At 44.1% G+C, this 20522-nt stretch overlaps 1 protein-coding gene across 15 annotated transcripts in view; it reads left to right on the top strand.

Annotated features, from left to right (window-relative positions):
- Positions 1 to 20522, top strand: part of CELF4 (CUGBP Elav-like family member 4) — a 904974-nt gene that overhangs the window by 796840 nt on the left and 87612 nt on the right. For all 15 annotated transcript variants that reach the window (XR_006281574.1, XR_005293071.2, XR_005293072.2 and 12 more), the window contains exon 8: positions 6538 to 6687. Coding sequence is in view for 12 of the 15 variants with exons in the window: in XM_043515021.1 (XP_043370956.1) it covers positions 6538 to 6687 (150 nt within the window). In the remaining 3 variants the exon portion in view is untranslated. The remainder of the gene's footprint in view (positions 1 to 6537; positions 6688 to 20522) is intronic.

Raw genomic sequence — 20522 nt, 5'->3', positions numbered from 1 at the left:
GGGACCTTTGGGGCTTAGCGAAAAGCTAAATGACCTTAGCATTTGTCTGCTGAACTCTCTGGGCCCATGAGAATCCACTGGCTCACACAAGCCCTAACATCTTGCAGCTGCATCTGGGGACAATGTCAGCGGTTATTGATTCAGTCAAGGGCCTTCTTACCTATCTCTCCCCTTGCTTCTCTTGTTATAGAAAAAAAAAATCTCATTCCAAGCTGGTTTACGAAAAGCCAAGGAAACGCTTGACTTGGAAATCTTACCCCATACATTTCAAAATATGTGTTTACACAACGATAAATATATAAACAATGAGTCAATGGAGCTACTGCAAAACCAAATAGAAAAGTGGCTTAATTATATCTGCACCCTTTAAACCCGCTGCTGACAAGATTATCATATTTGCATTAGCTAGATTTGTTTTGTGTTGGTGGGAGCGGGGAAAGCGTCAAACAGCAAACGCCTGGAATTCAAATGCTCTCAGGGTCTGAAAAGAACTGAATCCACCCAGTGTGGTGCCAGTGGCCCTGACACAAAAGAACACAAGCTCTTTTGCATATAAATAAGGCTTGAAAATGCATGAGTTCTGCAACTTAGTTGTGTAAATACTAATATAACAGCCAAATGCTTTGGCTGCCATGATATACAGTGTATGAAATATATCCCTGCACCACTTCTGTGCAAGCATCTGTAATAATGTATTCCCTTGGGAAGACATTTCCAACTCTAGGGCCTAGTCCACTATGGTGTTACTCCAATTTCACACTGCTTATGTATCTCCATTCATGAAAACCCTATATAGCCATTCATAGAATTATAAAAATGTAGGGCTGGAAGGGACCTCAAGAGGTCATCAAGTCCAGCCCCTTGTGCTGAGGCAAGACCAAGTAAACCTAGACCATCCCATGAAAATATCCATTCATGAATAGCCAATAATATTCATTATGAAAAGCCTACATTTGGAAATGTCCCCACCCAGTAACACAGCATTGCATAACAGGCACAAAACTTGCTAGGAAGAAATGTAGGGGATGAATTTCACATCCAAGCCACCATACCCAGGAGGTACTGCAGACCCAACATGCATTATTGGTGTGTCTGTTGTTATTAGGAGAAGAACAGGAATTCTGCTTCAGGGAAGATTTATTTTCTTTCTGATTTGAAACAACCTCTCCCATCCCACCCGCAAATTTTGAAACAGAAACCTGGAAAAAAATGGTTTTGAAAAACCGAAAGATTTCATTTTGATAAATTCTAAGCAAAATTCTACCAGATGGGCTAAGGGGGAGCTGGGTCTCCAGACTATAGGCAGCCGGGGAATTGTTGTATCAGTTTTGATGGAATAAATTGGCCCAGAAGCTCAAAGGTGTTAACATGACTCTGAAGCTGTCCAACATTAAATAGTTTTAAACAAGATTTGGGGTTTGGTACACAAAGACCTCAGCCTGCTTAGTACTATGGCAAACACACCATTAAACAGCTTTTTAACTTTTTCTTAAAGATACAGAAAAGAAGGGGAAACAGTTAATGCATTTGAAATATAAAGCATTAAGTAAGGCTTTCTTTTAAACATCATCCCTTGTTCCCTTTCTCTTTAGCCGGAGAGAGTCTATAAAGGCAAAATCTCTTGTTTGACAGTCTGTTAGATGTTTGCAGTGTTGTTGTAGCTGTGTTGGTCCCAGGATATTAGAGAGACAAGGTGGATGAGGTAATATCTTTTATTGGACCAACTTCTGTTGGTGAAAAAGACAAGCTTTTGAGCTACACAGAGACCTGCAGAAGAGCTCTGTGTAAGCTCGAAAGCTTGTCTCTTTCATCAACAGAAGTTGGTCCAATAAAAGATATCACCTATCCCACCTTGTCTGTCTCATCTCTTAGAGGTAAGACCTGTCCTTTTTGGCAAAAAGAGAAAAAGTTAGTTGAGATGGGCTGGAGCTATGTTGCAACTGCCGCTGTTCAATCCTGTTTCCAAGAAGACAAAGCAAGACAACCCACACAAAAGGGGAGAGAAGAGACCAGCAAAGATAGAAAATGCACCTCTGTCTCTGGTGTTGGCTTTCATTTGCAACCTCACTGCTGGGAATCACAGGCACAGCGCATGGTCTTATCAGCCACTCAGAGTCCTGGCAAACTTGTACCAGTATCTGCCTTAGGGCATTGCATTTAACTTCCTCTTTCTGGTCGCAGGCTTATAGCAGTGTTGCAAAATCTACAGTCTTGACCAGCTAAGCCAGATTCTTAGTAGAGAGAGGGCAAAAGGAGGCTAGGAAAGAGAAAGAAATAAGGTGGAGAAGGAAAAGGACACATGCAAAGTGCAGGTGAGAAAGTCTCACATGCCACGTGGTGTTCAGGATTCAGCTGGAGCCGGAGAAGATGGTGATGCCATCTGAGTCCTTCTCTCTAGCCTGGTCTAGTGAGGTCCATTTTCAGAATTAGGATGAAGAAGGATGGGGATCCCAGGAGATGGTAGGGATGGCAGCCAGAACATTTCCAACCAGCTCTAATTATCATCATTTATTATCTGCATTATGGTAGCACTTAGACTTCCCAACCGAACTCAAGGTCCCATTGTGCTAGGCGCTGTGCAGACACATAATCCCGACCCCACACAGGTTACTGTCTGAATAGAAAAGACAGACAAAGGATGGGAGGGAAAACAGAGATGTACATCTATCCATCTACTGCCATATGTGCCCCCCTATCTTGTTTTCTGTCTGTCAATGGTATTGCTAATGTGGCTACTGTAACCCACACACCTGGGGTGTGGTGCTCTGGCCCCTCGAGTGGCACCAAGACCACTTAGAGAGAGATTAATGAGTCTGCTACAGCCTTAGCTAACAGCCATATGGCTTTAACTCATACGTAGAGGCTCATGCATTTAGCTCTAGAGGTCCCAGGTTCAATCCCACCCACCAACAACTGGGGTCTGTTGGTGTTAAACTAGCATGATAGTTAACTAGATAGCAGTGTTCCATCTTGATTCTAGTGGCCTTGGACCATGTGTGGCCTTGGACTTACAGGCCACAACTTGATCACCCTGCTGTTCAAAATTTGCCATTTATTCCTCCCCCCGACCTTTCTACTGTTCCTTCTATGTGAGTTTTGCATCTCTCACGTCATCTGTGTAATCACAACAAAATATTTCCAAATATAGGACCAAATCGTCAGCTAGTGTAAAGTGGTTTCCTTCCACTCACTTCAGCAGCGCTACGCTGACTTACTCCAGCTCAGGATCCGGCCCCACTGGGTTTATGCAAAGGAAAATTTTAAAATTGAGGGGAATAAACTTCAAAAAAATCCTCAGTGCAATTTTAAGTAAAGAAATCACATTTCCTATGCAAATAGAGGAGAGGTCAGGAAAAGCGACTGAAATGCTAACTAGCCTCTGTGACAGTCAGACTGATGATGTGTGCAAAGAGTTTTGCCCTTGGACCGCAGGATGTCACCTCTTGTTCCCTGGGCCCACATACAGCATAGAGGGAATTTCTTCAGGCCAGCAACATCTGAAGCAAAGGGGAAGCAGCAACGTGTCTGTTCTGGGTAGCAGAAAGGCACTGAAATAGCATCCACTATGATATAGTGAAAGCGGAGTGTCTATGTAACCTTTGGGTGGGCTAGAGTTCACTTCATTTCCCATCTTCAGTGCCTTAAAAAAACCCCAACTCCCATAGAAAGTCGCTGGAAACCCAGAGTTCAGTCTCTACAGATTTTCAGCAAGGATTGCAGAGGGTCAACCTCCCCACATTCAAGTCCCAGAAGGAAATAAAGAAATGAATTTAATTAAATAACTTTATAAAATCATACGATAAAAAAACAAATAATAATCTAATTTTTATAACATGATATGGCTATTTTATAACCCACAGACATTACTTTCACAGTTATACATAAAAACAAATAAAGGAAACAAATTAAAATCAGTACCCACAGAAACACAGTGAGAAAAAACAGAGAGTTCCCAAAAGCTTAGGTTTTGTTCACCTAAGTCTCAGAGTCTTTGATCACCAAATCTATACAGTCTGCGGAGTCTAAAACAACATCTTGCCCATATGCTCAGGGTTTAGCTGATCACCATATTTGGGGTCGGGAAGGAATTTTCCTCCAGGGCAGATTGGAAGAGGCCCTGGAGGTTTTTTGCCTTCCTCTGTAGCATGGGGCATGGGTCACTTGCTGGAGGATTCTCTGTTCCTTGAAGTCTTTAAACCATGATTTGAGGACTTCAATAGCTCAGACATAGGTGAGAGGTTTTTTGCAGGAGTGGGTGGGTGAGATTCTGTGGCCTGCGTTGTGCAGGAGGTCAGACTAGATGATCATAATGGTCCCTTCTGACCTTAGTATCAATGAAAAACAAAATCTTCCCTCCACTTGCTTATAGGAGTCTGCAGTTGGAATTCAGGCAGACTCTTCCTCTGCTGAAATCACTGCTAGCCAGCCAGCTGACTGATTAACCAATCACTCTTGCCCCTGGGAAATATTTTGAAAATACCTGCCACCTGGACAAGCTGATCCCTTCCAAAAGTAAAAAGAAAATTGCTCTTCAGAAATATTTTTAGTGAGTCACCTCTGGCAGGGATGCGGTAGACGGTGTCTTTGTCAGAAGCAGGGAGTCAGTCCCAACTTTCATGTCACTTTGGTGGTGGGATTGTACATAAGGTCTTCTGAAAACATGCAAGGAGCCTCCGTCAGAGTATTGCGGCTGGGTGAATGGTTATCACTTAGCTGGGTATTGCTATTGGAGATCAGCTTCCCAGAGGCAAGGTTCTCTACTGATTACGACACTGGATTGCAACTCTGGAGAGCTGAGTGCTGTTCCTGTCTCTGCTGCATGACCATGGCCAAGTCATGTCATCGCTCAGTGCCTCAGTTTCCCCTCTCACCCTTTGTCTATTTCTTTTGTAAAATCTTCGGATCTTCTTTGTGTCTATGCAGTGACTAGCACCACTGGGCCCTGGTCTCAGATGAGACCTCTAAGCATTGCCTTAATAAAATAGCATGATAATAAATGCAGATGTGATGTGTGAGGCAGAGGGAACTAGACTCAATTACACTCTGTTAGCCCTACTTATTCCCACCTACTGCTGTGTAAGAATGTCTACACTGGTGCAAATTACATGTGGTGCATGAGTTAAAGCCTCTTACATGCCATTAGAGTCAATGGCCTAATTCAAATATAATATATTTAATAAAAATGTATGCTCTAGTTCAAAAGGAATTAGTTTGGGGAAGTTGTATGGCATGTGCTATACAGGAGGTCAGATGTGATCATCTAATAGTCCCTTCTGGTCTTGGAGTCTATACAAAGAGAGGGGTGAATGACACATTAAGTGGATATGCAGTACAGCAGAATCCTTGTCGGTCCCATGATATTAGAGAGACAAGGTGGATGAGTTAATATTTTTCATCGGACCAATTCGTGTTGGTGAGCGAGACAAGCTTTCAAGCCACACACAGCTCTTCTTCAGAGGTAAAAGATATTACCTCATGCACCTGGTCACATTAAATGGGTGTGAGTCTCGCTGAGTCTCGAAGGCGAGTGCTGGAGTAATTTACATGTTGGGAGGCTACTTAAATTTAGGCTACTCCTGGACTTCCTTAGGTCCTGTCTCCGTTAGCAAAACTTAATCTGGTGCAAATACACAGATGCACTGAAGTCAAGGAGAGATGAAAACCATTCATCTTATTCTGTTAAATTCTGAGATTAAATCTTAGCAGTGTTGACCTTGTCTTACATAGGTGCCGCATACCCACATTGGGCTCATCACTGGTACACCTATTTCTCTAATGTAGGCAGCACGCTAGACTCACCCCTGAATTTAGCCATTGCTCTGTCTGCCTCTCTCAGTGCAGCCAGAACTGCAAGGTACATGATAGGGTTGGGCGAAACTGCACCAATGAAACGCTGTCCTTGTAGGGGTAACTGTTATAATGCTACAAACTGTAGCTGTTCTTTTTTCCTCCTTGGACTAGCCATCTACTCAGTGTATTCTCAAACTGGAGAGCCTACTAGTTCAGAGGCAGGTCATGTGACAGCCTTGCCCGTAGGCCAGTCGTTGGATTCAATAAGATCAGAAGGTTGACATCTCCAAGACTAAAACCAAAATGACATGAGATGCTCTATGAAGGTGGGACTCTTCTCTGAGGCCAAACAATGGTTTGAAAACAAAAGCCTTGATGATTTGCCAATAAATTAGGCCAGACCTTAGCACCATTGGAACTATGCCAGTTGAGACCAGCTGAGGATCTAGTCTAAAGGTTGTGATCACTGGAGGAAAAGCCCACTCCTGGCGTTAAACAAGCTTGGGCAAACCTTTCTCATGTTACGCTCTCCCCAACGTGAGCAACTGTTGCACAGTTTTGCCCGTGATGGTGCAAACTGTCCATTGCATTGTGAGATGGTTTTGACCTTTATTCATTTTGTTATCTATAAGTGTCCCTCTGGTGTTTGTCACCGTAGTATCCAGGTTTGCTGTGTGTAGTCACCACCTGTGGAATTCACCATCCTAAGGCTGTTTTTTTTCCCCTCTGTTTACTTCCTTCCTGTAGGTGGGAGCACACCTCCTGGCATCACTGCACCGGCTGTGCCTAGCATCCCATCCCCAATTGGGGTGAATGGTTTCACTGGCCTCCCACCGCAGGCTAATGGGCAGCCCGCCGCAGAAGCTGTGTTCGCTAATGGCATCCACCCTTACCCAGGTAAGCCAAACCATCCCGATTCTCAGACCCAGTTGGTTTCCTTCCTATTGAGATGATCCAGTGCTGATAACTTTATCTGATATGTCCTCTCTCTCTGAGCAATGATATCCCTCCAGTGTTTCTCTCTGCCATAGGAGCTACCTTGTAGCTGGACACTAAGGTCAGGAGATCTTACCTGCTAAGCCGGCCCCATGCACATATGTCCACCCTGCACATATGTGCGGCTAGGTCAAGCTGAAACCAACATGGTGCATGTGTGGCAGTTCTCCCAGGTGTACCAAAAGGGGGCTTGTTCCTGGCTGATCTTGTACGAGCTGTGCTGAGCCTGGCTCAGCTGAAGATCATCAGCTACATCTCTTACAGCCCACACTTCCAGATCTCCTCCCTGAATTCAGTTATGGGCAGAAGAGTGACTGTGGAAGGAGGACACTGAGGGAGTCTGTCTTTATGGGATGGGATGGGACTGGCACTCAGCTAGCCTGCCTTGTCCATCTCGTGTTGCAACCCATGTGCTGTAGCCGGGGCCTACACAAGGCCTTTCATGTGGTGGATCAGTGCCGTTCACTGACCCCCTAGGCGTATCCCTGCTCAACTCACTTATCAGCCCTGGAGACTGAAATCCTTTATGTATCCACAGAATAAGTCCAGCTCCACACCACAAATATGGCTCAATCCTGCACTGGAGAGACTGTCTCTAGGGTTGAGGGATTAGACCAGTTTCCATAGCATTCAACATATGGCCTGTTTGCTATGGCTGACACAAAGGGCACCAGTTGTGAGGTGGTGTTTTTTTCAGGTTTTGGCAGTCAGCAGTGAATGGGGAATATTAAGTGTATATTATATTATATATATATCTGATTTGGTACAATCAAGCCAAGGATGCAACAACATCTCACGAGGCCCACCTATGCACCTAGATTTCTCTGAGGTGCGGTTATCTCACCATAACCATCCCTCTTCAAGCTGCATATTTGATGGGAAGGCATTTCTTGCTGTTTTATACACAATAAAAAAAATGATTTAAATAAATGTTACTAATTAACACTAACCACCAGCTGGTGTAGGAATGTTTTACTCTGGAGCACGCGGTGATTAATCTAGATTGTTAGAAAGTTGAACACCGAGTCAGGACTTCAGCCAATGAGTTTTCCTCATGTGATGCAAAAAGCACTCCTTCCATTTCAGCCGTTCCCTTGGACGAGGTGAGCTAAGCCTTGCAGGGAACTTTACTGGTGTGCTTTGGGGACGGGAAGTCTTAGGTGACAGAAGCAGAGCTGAGCAGATAATCAGTTATTTCAGTTTGGTGGCTGAACAGAAAAATCCAAAAAATGTTTTCATTTGGGGTCAAATGAAAACGTTTGGGGCTTTGTTTTCTTCCTTTTTCTTGTTTTTCTATCACACACATACCCTTGTTGTTGTTGGTTTTTGGCTTTCTTCAATCTAGCTAAATTTCAAAACAAAATGTCATTTTGCAATAGTTTGGTCAGGTGATCTAGCTATCTAACTGCTCACTTTAGCTAGTCGGTGTATGTGTGTAGTCCCATCACTGTCATGTTTGGAGCAGTGGAAACCTTTCTGTATGCACATGCATAAAATCTGTCTGCCTCCAGATCTCATTCCCAATTCCAGTCTCAGCCCAAGCCCCAGGAAAGGTTCTGAGGGTTTTCAAGCTCAGTTATGGTTTTGACATAAGACTGGGTAAAAGTTGGCATCTGTCCAATTTTGTGTAAGTTTGGGGGCTTATTCAAACCCTCAAACTGAAGCTCAAGGTATATGAATCCAGGCAAAGGGAATGTTTCCACAAACACCTAAGATCTGAGGCAGTGGATGCCACTCACTTTTAGTTACGATTCCTGGTAGTACTGGGTGAAATTCACCTTTGTTTAATTTGAATAATTTAACTAATGAGTTGACTAGGCCCATTGACTTATTAATACTAAGGGGTCCAATCCTACTACCATTCCCCATGCTAGTCCAACCAGACTAACAGGGAAGATTTTCAAGATCAGGCCCTTGTGATAAAGCCTGGCAGAACTGCTTCATGGCGGGGTTTTTATTAATATTGTTTTATTCCCTGATAGTCCTGGCAGGACGAGAATTCCTTTCAAATCAAAATCTTTACTGCTTGCCTACCCCAGGCCTCTGGCTACTTAGAGAAATAGATTTCTAATTTATTTTACCTGGGAAAACCCAGGGCTTATATTAAGGGGAAATAGTTTTCTGGAACTAAATCAAGTTTCATAAAATCTGAAGCTTAAAGCTAGATCTGGTCAGGAATTTTTCAACAAAACATTTTGTGTCAGAAAATGCCCATTTGTCAAAACCAAAACGTTTCACAGAAACATATCAGTGTCCATGAAACTTTCATTGGGAAGGATTTCTCAGCTCCAGGATGGAATTTCTGGTCAAATCAGGAGACAGAGAGCAAATGAGAGAGAGTTGGGGAGTTTTTTTGTTTGTTGGTTTGTTTGTTTACTAAAATATTTCAAAAGGTCTCTGATTCATTCCAATGGGGAAAGAAATCACATTTCAAAACCTGCACATTTTTCACAAAACTGACTTCTTGTTTTCCCACCAGCCCTATATAAAATATTTTCGGCCAGAGATATTACAGAAACCCAAATCACTCCCAGGCTGGCCAATCCCAGCTAGTGAGGAGCGACATGCAAACAATATGATTTGAAAAAACTTGGAACACTATCTGTGCTCTGTGGACCTCTTTGCTATGGAAAAGGCAGCGTATTACCAATCAGCCTTTGCCTAACTCTGCTCTCATTGAAGTCAATCACACATTTCTCCAGAGATCTCAGTGGGTCAGATCCTAGCCTACTGTTTCAGTGCTGCTTGTCTCAACTTGAGATGGGCCCAGAGAACAAGCCTGGATCCAAGCATTCCCAAAATAGGATTGATTTGTTTTATTGTGTGTATCGATTCCTACTTCCTCTCTGTACCTTTCTCAGGCTCTGTGCAAATTCCAAAACTTTAGCCATTGCCACGAGGTATTATTGAGGCCAGGAGCTTAGCAGGACTCAAAAGAGGATTAGACACTTATATGGATAATGAGAACATCTACAGTTATATTCTACTGGATAAAAACGTATGAAGGACACAAACCCTCATGCTTTATGATAGAAGCCAACCACTTAGGGTTAGGAAGAAACTTTCAGTGTTCAGCATCTTAATCTATCATTGTTCATTATGAGATATCTTGCACCCTCCTCTGAAATATCTGATATTGGCACTGCCTTATACTCCTGTGGTTCAATGGTTCTATATACAACAATTGTAATTAAATTTTAAAACAGGGTATGTAACCATGTCTACACCCATAGATTGCACAGGAAAGAAACATAGATCTCCCGTAATATATATGTTCACAGCCCCAAACCACATCTCCCCACCCAGCTTTCACCAGCCTCTGGTTTACAGTATACATTTGGCACAAAAATGTCCAGGAACATTTATTATTATTTATTTATTTAGCAGCATATATAGCACCTTGTGACCCAATTCATCTCTCAGTTACTCTTCCGTAAACGCTGAACAATTCCACTGTGGGTTTATACCATTGTAAAGTTTGGCCGAATTTGACCCACTGCCTTCCTTGCATGAAAATAGCAAAACATAGAACAACCGCTATCTTTAGATACATATGGTCCAGAGTGTCAGAATCAATGTAAATTCCATTAATCATTAAGCCTATCTAGCTAGCTATCTGTCTGTCACACCTAAACTACTCTAGCATTCCACCAAAAATCTACAATCTTTGAAACCTAAAGGCAGGATGACATCATATAATTGCCTTCCCTTTATTTTTCCTTGGAATTTTTTTCTCTGTTCATTTTTCTTAAATAAAAGCTTCAAAACAAAACGCAAAGAGTGCAGTCACAGTAGGTACAGCACACACAGCTGAAAAGAAATCCTCTTTTCTTTTTTCTCTCTCCTCCCTGGCTCCTTTTTACCATTCTCTCCTCCCAGGCAGGCAGAGGACATGAACCCAATATCATTCAAGTTCAGTTTGAACTTTTGAACCCATCCTGTTTGAGAGCGTTTTGAAATTAGGCAACATGAGTGCACCTATCACTGCTTGTCAAGGGTGTGTTCTCAGCCTCCGTGCCTACAGCTTCACTGCACTGTGCTGTTGTGACCTACCAACTGATCCCATGCAATACCACTGCAGATCTGTCAGCTGCAGGCAAGCTTGCCCTCCTCTCACACCCGCCAAGCCTGGCCAGAATTCACTGTTCTGAGTTAGGGATTCTGTCCGGGGAACAAATATTTTCCTTCCCTTTACGCTAATTTCAGGCCATTTGGAGAATTGCGCTAGTGTATCTGCAGGCCCTTTGGCCTTTCAGTGTCTCAGTTCAGAGCGCCATTGAACATGGCAGTGTGTCAGAACATATAGCAGGAGCAAAAACCTAATCCTTTGTGCCACGAGATTGTGAGCAACGTCACAGCAAGCGCAAAGAGTGCTCACCGGCTCCGGGTTAACAGGAGTGTTACAGGGACTGCAGTCGGCCGGCGAGGCCTCGTACCAGCTGAGATGAGAGCTGAGGGCTCAGTGCTTCATTTACAGGAGTGTAAGAAATGTAATAAGAAAGATAATGACCTCTTTATGGGCTAAATTCTGTTCTCCATTGCACCACTAACAGCCTGTGATCCTAGTGGAATTACTCTGGATTTATACTGCGTAATGGACAGCAGAAGTTGGCCTCAGGTAGTGACCATTAATCCCTTTCCTCTGTTACTAATAACTCTACTGTATACAGTAAAACCATACAGGTCACATTCTTTCACTAGGTCTCATGCACAAATACGGTGTCACTTTGGAAAATGGGACTGAGGATCCTGACTCACATAGGTGCTTTTGAAAATTTTATCACAGGCCTCTTGCCCTACATCTTAGTGATCAATTTGCTGCTTGCCCCCTTTTTGTGCTAGATGGTGTTTATACTCAAGGACAATACATAGGGGAGGGGTCAAGTTATAGACCCATGAATTTTTCAAATGAGCCCTTCAAACCTACTGGCTTCCTAAAGCAGCCATTCTGATACATTCATAGAATCATTGAAGATCAGGGTTGGAAGGGACCTCAGGAGGTCATCTAGTCCAACCCTCTGCTCAAAGGAGGACCAACCCCAACTAAATCATCCCAGCCAGGGCTTTGTCAAGCCAGGCCTTAAAAACCTCTAAGGAAGGAGATTCCACCACCTCCCAGGGTAACCCATTCCAGTTTTTCACCACCCTCTTGGTGAAAAGTTTTTCCTAATATCCAACCTAAACTTCCCTCACTGCAACTTCAGACCATTACGCCTCATTTTGTCATCTGCTACCACTGAGAAAAGTCTAGATCCATCCTCTTTGGAACCCCCTTTCAGGTAATTGAAAGCAGCTATCAAATCCTCCCTCATTCTTCTCTTCTGCAGACTAAATAATCCCAGTTCCCTCAGCCTCTCCTCATACATTGCTACTGAACCAGACAGATGTCATTGATACTGTTTATGCTACAGTTGAATGGATGACAGTGGGGCTAGAAATCAGGAGCTTTTGGAAACCCATGTTTCTCCTATCTGAGGCAAAGAAGAATCATGTATGAGGTTTGGGGGTTCACCCAGGCCTGTAAGGATTTCAGTCACCATCTGCCTTGTAACCCTGGGTGTCTTGTAGCCGTGAAGCTTTGGTCCAGAGCTCTGACCCCAACAGTCTGCCAGAAACTCACAAGCCTCACCCTGTCTTTCCCAACCTGGTTACTCCTAGTACCCTTCCAGCTCTGAATCCACCCCAAAATCGTCCTACTGTAGGGACCAGACATTCTCACTGGGCCCTTGCAGAGAAAGTTGGTGCCTCTCCAGAGTCAGCAAAACTTTCCAACCTGTCAGCTTCCTGGAAGCACACACAGGTTACTGAACTTACCCAGCACTGATGATTTCTAATGAAAGCAGTACAAGTTTATTAACAAAAAAGCATGGATTAAGTGATACCAAATAAAAGGGATAAAGGTAGAGATGGTTACAAACAAATGAAAACACCCCCCTAAAAGTCTAAAACATAATCTAGCAAGATAGAGTCTTTGTTCAAGATGGTTTCTCTCATCCACAATCTCCTTTCTGGCTTTTTACTGGCCAGAACTCATCACAGTGATCAAATCACTTGGTTTCTTTGTCTTCTTAAGGTGTAGGAAAAAGATGGCATCTCCCTCTGGCCCTTATATTCCCAAAGGAATTATCTTTGTCCTAAAAGTCAGGAAGGCCTCCTGGGTATTCAGTCTCCTGACTCTCTGTGGGGTGCAGGAGCTATGTTAATTCTTTGTCTTTCAAGTGCAGTCTCAGGATAGCCCCCTCTGGTTTAGCTTGAGGCTTTGTTTACTGCTAATATGTAAATTGAAGGAAGCCGCCATTCCTTTGTCTAGAACAAACCTGTTTATCCCCTTTACCTGGGCTAGGCTATCTGGTCTTAAACATGTTCTAGTAACATAACACGGAGAGCATTTATAACTTCACATGTAACCTTGTTACATATATTTCACCATGATATTATGGACCAGTGTGTTGTTAGTTTTCAGATGCTACCTCACAAGACACATTGTGTACAAATATTATTACACTAGCGTGTAAGGTATGTGAATACATGGGTGCCTAGGGTCCCCTCATTATCTTTGGTAGCATTACTGGTTATGGGGGAGTATTTTCAAAACCACCGTTTGGTGGGATTTCTGTTCCTAAATTCCCAAGGCGTTTTTGAAAATCTCCTCCCACATCCTCTGTGGGACTCCAGCCACTAGAAGGTGATATGGTTTCACACTCCTGAGCTGGCCGGATGTTATATCCCATGTAGCACACATCACTAGCAAGGATGTGGTTTACAGCAATGTGGTCCAGTTCCCAGTCTAGAGCAAGTGGCTCCGATGAGGATAGATTGCCTCTGATAAGGCAGAAGGTAGACAGGCTGCCAGTCTTTTATTGGGGGTGAGCACAGTGGTGTCAAACCAATTGGCTGGAAGTAAAAAACAGAGAGATTTAGACTGGAAATAAGGCCTACATTTTTGACAGAGAGGATAATTAACCTTGGAACAATTTACCAAAGGTCATGGTGGATTCTCCATGACTGACACATTTTAAAACAGGATTGGATGTTTTTTTCTAAAAGATCTGCTCTGGGAAATATTTTGGGGAAGTTCTAGGGCCTGTGTTATGTAGGAGGCCAGACTAGATGATCACAGTGATCCCTTCCGGCCTCAGAATCTGTCAATCTATGAATGCATGAAGCCACATGGCAGAATGAAATCAACATAAAAAGCCTCCTGGGCAAGCCTGGTGGGATTAAACACACAGGCACTATGATCACCAGCTACACAGGACTCCCTGTGGCCTGGGGAAAAAAGCATGGCGATTCGGTGCGACTCCAGCAGGATTTCTCTGGGGGAGTGTTGTGAACCTGGTAGGAGCACCATGCAGGGAAAGGATGTCAAAGCTAGTTCCCTTGGTGGTTCCTTCACCCACACAGTTGATAAGAGGGCACTTTTAGATCTTTCCCAGGAGAATGCAGCCAAAATCTGCTCACACTGCCAACATTTTCACCCAAGAGCATCTTCTATCTTGGCTACAGCCACACATATCCACTCTCATATCTCATTGCCAGGTTGATTCCCCACTGTGCTCTGCCCAAGGTGTGAGCCTGGCTTGCTTGATTCTCTACTTCTCCACTGAGCTCACTAGCATTCTCTCCTAACTCCACCCCTCCTTACACTTGGGAAAAGCTCCCAGCCAGAATCTGGAAAGAGCCCTCACCTTGTCCTCCTTCCAGTCCTTCACCAGCTCTCTCTTCTACAGGAAACTGCAGCCTAATAATGGTTAGGCGAGTGGCAAGCTGGGCTCAGTGCTCCTGATTGGTTCAGATCTGCCCCCATATTCTGGGATGTCTCTTATCCTGTCTTTCCTGCCCTGTGCCCAGGCCTGCTCGTGTCTCTCATCCGCCGATCAAGGCTTCTTTTAGACTCCTTAGGGATGTCTGCATGGCCAGTAGCCGCCCGCTGCAGTGGGTCTCCGAGCCCAGGTTGACTTGCGGGGCTCAGCTGTGTGGACAGTGCTTTTAAGTTGTGTGTCAGGCTGGATTTGTGGCTCTTAAGAAAACCCCTTTCCCCGTTAGCCCTTCAGAACCTAGGCACCAGCCCGAGCCACAATGTCATTTTTAGCATTGTAGCACAAACCCCACCTACCCAAATCTGTCGAGTCCTGGTCAGAGGCTCCTGCCGTGGGCTGTGTAGACATATCCTGTACAGCTGAGATTGTCGTTTGCTCTCTGTTTGTACCTAGCACAAGTGGGACTCAAACTGTCTAGCCTCTGGGAGCTACCACAATATCTGTGTATTTTAAATAAATAATAATATATCAGGAGACTTGGCCTTTATCCCTGGCTTTGCTATTGACCTGCTGCATGACCTTGGACATGTCACTTCAACTGTCCATGCCTCTGTTTTCCCTGTGTCTGTTTAGCGTGGAAGCTCTTTGGGGCTCACAATGAGTTTGAATAATACCTTGCACAGCGGGGCCCTGATCTCCATTGGGGCACATAGGCTTTGCCATAAGACACACAGCGAGTAAAGATAAGAATTCCCAGAGGCAAGTTATATTAATTTAAAGCAGGTGGGGCCTCTTACCCCTTCGTTTCTGAACATACATGAACATACTCTGAACTTGCCATGTGGATAGGGACAGGGATTCTCAGCCCTGTAGGAGAGAAGCCAAAAGAACAGGTCCCCTGGGTCTCATGAGGAGTTTCTCAGTGTGGAGGGCATGGTGGATGGAATAGCATGTCTTTGACAGCACAGCATCCTGCCCCTGTAAGGCAAAACGAGACCAGAAAGCACAGGATCGGTCGCTGTTTTCTGCCGGATCAGCACATTCTTTCTGTTATTGCAGTTATTGTTGTGTCTGAATGCCTAATTAATTACAACAGTAAACGCTGGCTTCTTTAATCACAGCATCAGCTGTCCTAATCAATCTTAATAATATGGAATCCGTACTATGGCACCCATGAATTTTAATCTACATAAATTTCTTAAGACCTCTCGCAAGCTTGTTGTACGAAATGATATAATTATGGATATAGATTAGGGCTGTAGAGAGTGATTTAAATTGGATTTAAGGAGAAGGTGACTAGAGTCCTCCCACTCGTTTATTTATTTATTTATTTTGATCCTGACCTTGCAGAGGGTTTTCTTTTTGTGATTATTTTTTTTTCCTTCTAAACTGAAAAACAGATAACAGCGTGGCCTGCTTTTCTCACCCAACTTCACCATACTCAACCTCAAATACACACTTTCAATATCCACCCCTCTGGAACCCTGTGAGAGGTGACATGGTCTTAGCACCGCTCGCTGATTTATTTCACAAATTTCTACAAGGCTGCGAAAAAGGTCCCGAAGTCGCAGCCTGAGGCAAGAGCACCTCATCGTATAGATAAGGAATGATAGTGCAAAGCACAGAAAAACAAATTGAATGAAATGAATTCCTTGTGCGTGGCTGTTATTGACTACTTTGAGGAAGAGAATGGCGAGATCAGAGAAAGTTGACCTAGATCATTCCACGGAAGTGAAATTACTGGCTCTGTCACGGCGACCTGAGGGTGCTCAGCAATACAGCTGGGGGAATTTTTTTTGACAACTAGTAAATTCATTGAAAAATAAATTTTTCGGGCAACAAAACTGTTCATCAATTTGGGTCGAATTCAGCAAATAGTTTCAGACAAAAACAGAACTGGATTTTTTTTTAAGTCAAAATGATTCGTTTTAGCCCTATTGAAATGAAACAGTTTTGACTTTTCATTTGGCAATGGCATCTCATATAGATATGTAGCTAATTTATAACAGCCCCCCCCCCAAAAAAGTGTGGAAAAAGCCCCCAAAATCCCAAAAAGAAACAAATAGGGGGAAAATCATTTGGGATGAAATAAAATGTTTCATTACACTCAAAACAATTTTTTTTTCATTTTGGGGGGAAACAAAAAAACTCAGTTTCATTTTTAACTAAACCCAATTTTTTTTCAGATATTTCAATTCAGTCCCTGAACCGAAAAATCAGTTCTCTGCTGAGTTCTGCTCCACACCTCACAAGAGCAAAGACCTCACTTAAATCAAACTGAATGGATTTCAGCAATAATAGTTGTTTGGCAGCCTGTACGCTGCATGTGTTTAAACCTGACCTGGGACAGTGAAACTAAAATACTCTGCAAAAAGAAAAGCAGTACTTGTGGCACCTTAGAGACTAACAAATTTATTAGAGCATAAGCTTTCGTGAGCTACAGCTCACTTCATCGGAAGTATGGTGGTGACCAAGAGGATCTGCTGCCCTGCCCCACAGGGTGACTGGGCTGGAAAACACCCTGTGGGAGAAGCCAGCACTCCGGTGCTGAAAAAGAAACTGTTGGCCGAGCCTCCGGGTTCGCAGCAAACCGCCCTTCATTGCGTTGAGAATTTCGGGGTTCTCTTGAACGACCACCTACGCCGGCATACTCTCCAGAGCGGGAGGCGACAGTCGCTTTTCGAATGTAAGGGTTGGAGACCGGGAATCTCCAGACCCCGAAAAGACTAGCTCAGTCTCCGGACGCTGTTGCCTGGGAAGGTTCTGACGACCACTGTTCCATGAGGTCCTATCCCTCATGCGATGTCCTTCTCCAAGTTTCCTACTATGCTTGCCCAAGCTATCGTCCCGCCCTCCTTCATGGGATTCTCGTAATGATTATATTAATCATGCTCGCTGTCACCGGACTTGACACTGGTTGGATGGCCCACCAGGGGTTACCAACACCCCGAATAACCCAGAACAGTTTAGCTCACGAAAGCTTATGCTCTAATAAATTTGTTAGTTTCTAAGGTGCCACAAGTACTGCTTTTCTTTTTGCGAATACAGACTAACACGGCTGCTACTCTGAAACCTAAAATACTCTGGATACATTGGACCTCAGGACCCAATCCAAATCCCACTGAAGAAAATGGAGAGCCTCCTATTTACTTCAATGGGAGCTGGATCAGGCCCTAATCTTCATCATCTCATCTACACCAGTGTAACTCTATTGACTTCAGTTTAGCTCCTACTGATTTACCCTGATATATATAAGAGAGCAGAATCCAGCCCTTTTTGTATGTAGACACTGGCTAACTTGCAGCTGTTGTGTTTGAGTTACTGATGCCCCGGGAAGAATGGGATATTTATTACATCTTTTTCAAAGCACTATTTTCACTGAATTTCTTTTTAAGAAAACTTATTAGATTCTGTAACCATCATCCCCATATGTTCCTAGGGAAGCTAAATATTGGGCCTAAAAGCAGCTGGGTGTCCCTTTAAAAAGCAGATAAACATTACAGTGGCATGAAAGTTTCCTGGCATTTATTTGAAAGTGCTGGGATTTTGTGCTGACTTTGGGAAGTCATCCTTGGCGGGGGGGGGGGGGGTGGTTGCATTGGGCAAAGGATTCAGAAAGTGACATTAATGGATCTACTTTCTTTGAAGGACTTGGGAGTCGTTTCTTGACTTCTGCCTAATGAATTAGTGCTGCCTTCGTTAAATTTATATTTATGGTCGTAAAGTAGGTCATTGGCTTGCTTTATGTCTCCAGGTTTATGGAAGGTTATCTGCTGTGGTCACCTTGTGTCATCTTGGCCAGGGTCATCTTGCAAAGAGATGATTGTATCTGAGCAGGACTTTTCCCGTAGAGATATGGAAATGATCAAATTAATATCAAGGCAATCTCCTTTCCTCAGTCTCCTATCCAGGGATAAGGCTCTTGCCCTGAGCTGCCAGCAAAAGTTACTACTAACATCTGTTTGCACAGTGCACCTTTCTCTTGCATTTACTGGGCCAGATCCTCAGCCGCTGTACATCAGTGTAGCTCAAGAGGCTTAAGCTGAGCTAACGTAACCTCTACCAGCACTCTGGCCTTTTGAGATCAGCTGTAAACAATAGCCTTTCTCCTTTTCTAACACCATCTTCCAGATCCTCAGTGTGTAAGTGAGCTTTCATGAGCTACAGCTCACTTCATCGGATGCTCAAATAAATTTGTTAGTCTCTAAGGTGCCACAAGTCCTCCTTTTCTTTTTGCGGAGACAGACTAACATGGCTGCTACTCTGAAACCTGTCACAATAAACAGAGCTGTTCCATTATCACAGCTGAACCCTGCCAATGAAAGGATGCTGGATGCCCTGGGATTAGCCCCTGTAAAATGTGGAACATGTGTTAATGGGCATGTATGTGGTAAGTGATAAAACAAATCCCTGCACACACTTCTATGTTAGGACACAGAGAATTAATTCAGACATCCCCTTCACTTTGAATTTCAACTAGAGATATGAACCCCAGCCAAAACCCAAGATCCAGACACAACCAAACTCTGAGAAAGTTTGGATCTGGATCTGAACCGTGTGGCTTGGGCACATCTTAAATCCTAACTCCTGTTTCATTTCACTTATAGGTAAATTGAGATACAAGCTGGCTACAATACACATTAACATAGCATGGCTCTGTCTCCCTCTAGTGCCTAGTCTGTGCTGAGAGCTTTATGAATCTGCTACAGCTTTTGAGCTAAGGAATCTGGGTCCTTTAGTTCAAGCAGTAGAAGCTTTCAGATCCACCAGTCCGAGGTTCAGCCCCACAGATTAGGATTCAGCCAGGGGCATCATTACACTGCCGATCTTCCGCCTCATCGTCTTTTCCCAGGGGTCTGGGCAAGGAATAAGAATTCAGCTGGTTGTATGGTTCCCAGAGCCCCAAGCTGCTGAAGTGTTACCTCCCTGCGGTCTCTTTGCTAGTGTGAGATACAGGGCATCGCCCCTCTCCATGACCCCACTCCCTGGCTGGCAAGTCTGTACGGAATGACTGGCGCTGCGCCTATGCCCAGGTGCCAGCAGTAAGGCGAAAGCATTGACTCCTGCATCTTCCTTACCTGTCAGTAACGTTCCAGGGGCCTGATCCAAAGCCTACAGAAATCAATAAGGAAACTTTCCATGGGCCAGGGGGAATTCTCCATGTGATCCATGGAGAGATCAGCATCAAGTGAGAAACCCAGAGTTTCATGGTTAGATAATGCCCATGCTGACAAGTCTCCTAAAGGCGGAGGAAAATTACGAGCTCTAAAAGCTTTGCTTGGGAAGGACCAGAGCTGCATTTAGGGGCCTGTTGTTCCAAACCTTTTAAATAAAACATGTAGCCATTTTTTAATATTTAATCTTAAAAGTTAAAAGTAATGTAAAATTAAGTTTCCTAAGATGATTGCCTTGGCCCTGATGACGAGAATGTGGCTTATAGGCTAGGTGAGCTTCCCATGGATGCTGGAGACAGACCAAGGGATCTAGGAGTCAGGAAGCCTGCTTCTGTTCGTAGCTCTGCCACTGAGTGGCTATGCGGTACTGGACAAAGTCTGATTGGCAGAAATGAGGAGTAGATTCCATAGGGGCTGATGGCGTTTGTCATCTCTGTGAGACCCAGCCATCACGAGCCTCTCTGTGCCTTAGTACCTTTATAAAAGGAGGCTCCAGATTAGAGCGGGGCAGAGAAAGATAATTCCATAGAGCTGAGAATTTAGATAGCTCGAAATCTGGTTTTTTTTCCAATTAGGAACGAAAACTACAAATTTCAAAATTCTCTGTGAAAGGGGATGGAGACGTAGGGTCCCTGGGCTGCTGCCCTAGATCCACAGACCCTGGAAGCTCTGGGATCCCCAACGCAGGGAAGCCTGCATAGACGGGCTGCCCTGGTGCCGTGGACCATGAAAGCCTATGCCCCCCCAGTAGCCTGCAGGGCAAGATGGCAGGTTATATCTGAGCTTTGCCTGGTGTCTGAAG

The sequence above is a fragment of the Dermochelys coriacea genome, chromosome 5 (assembly GCF_009764565.3).
Source record: "Dermochelys coriacea isolate rDerCor1 chromosome 5, rDerCor1.pri.v4, whole genome shotgun sequence".
NCBI lineage: Eukaryota > Metazoa > Chordata > Testudines > Dermochelyidae > Dermochelys > Dermochelys coriacea.
This window is presented reverse-complemented; position numbering and strand designations above follow the sequence as displayed.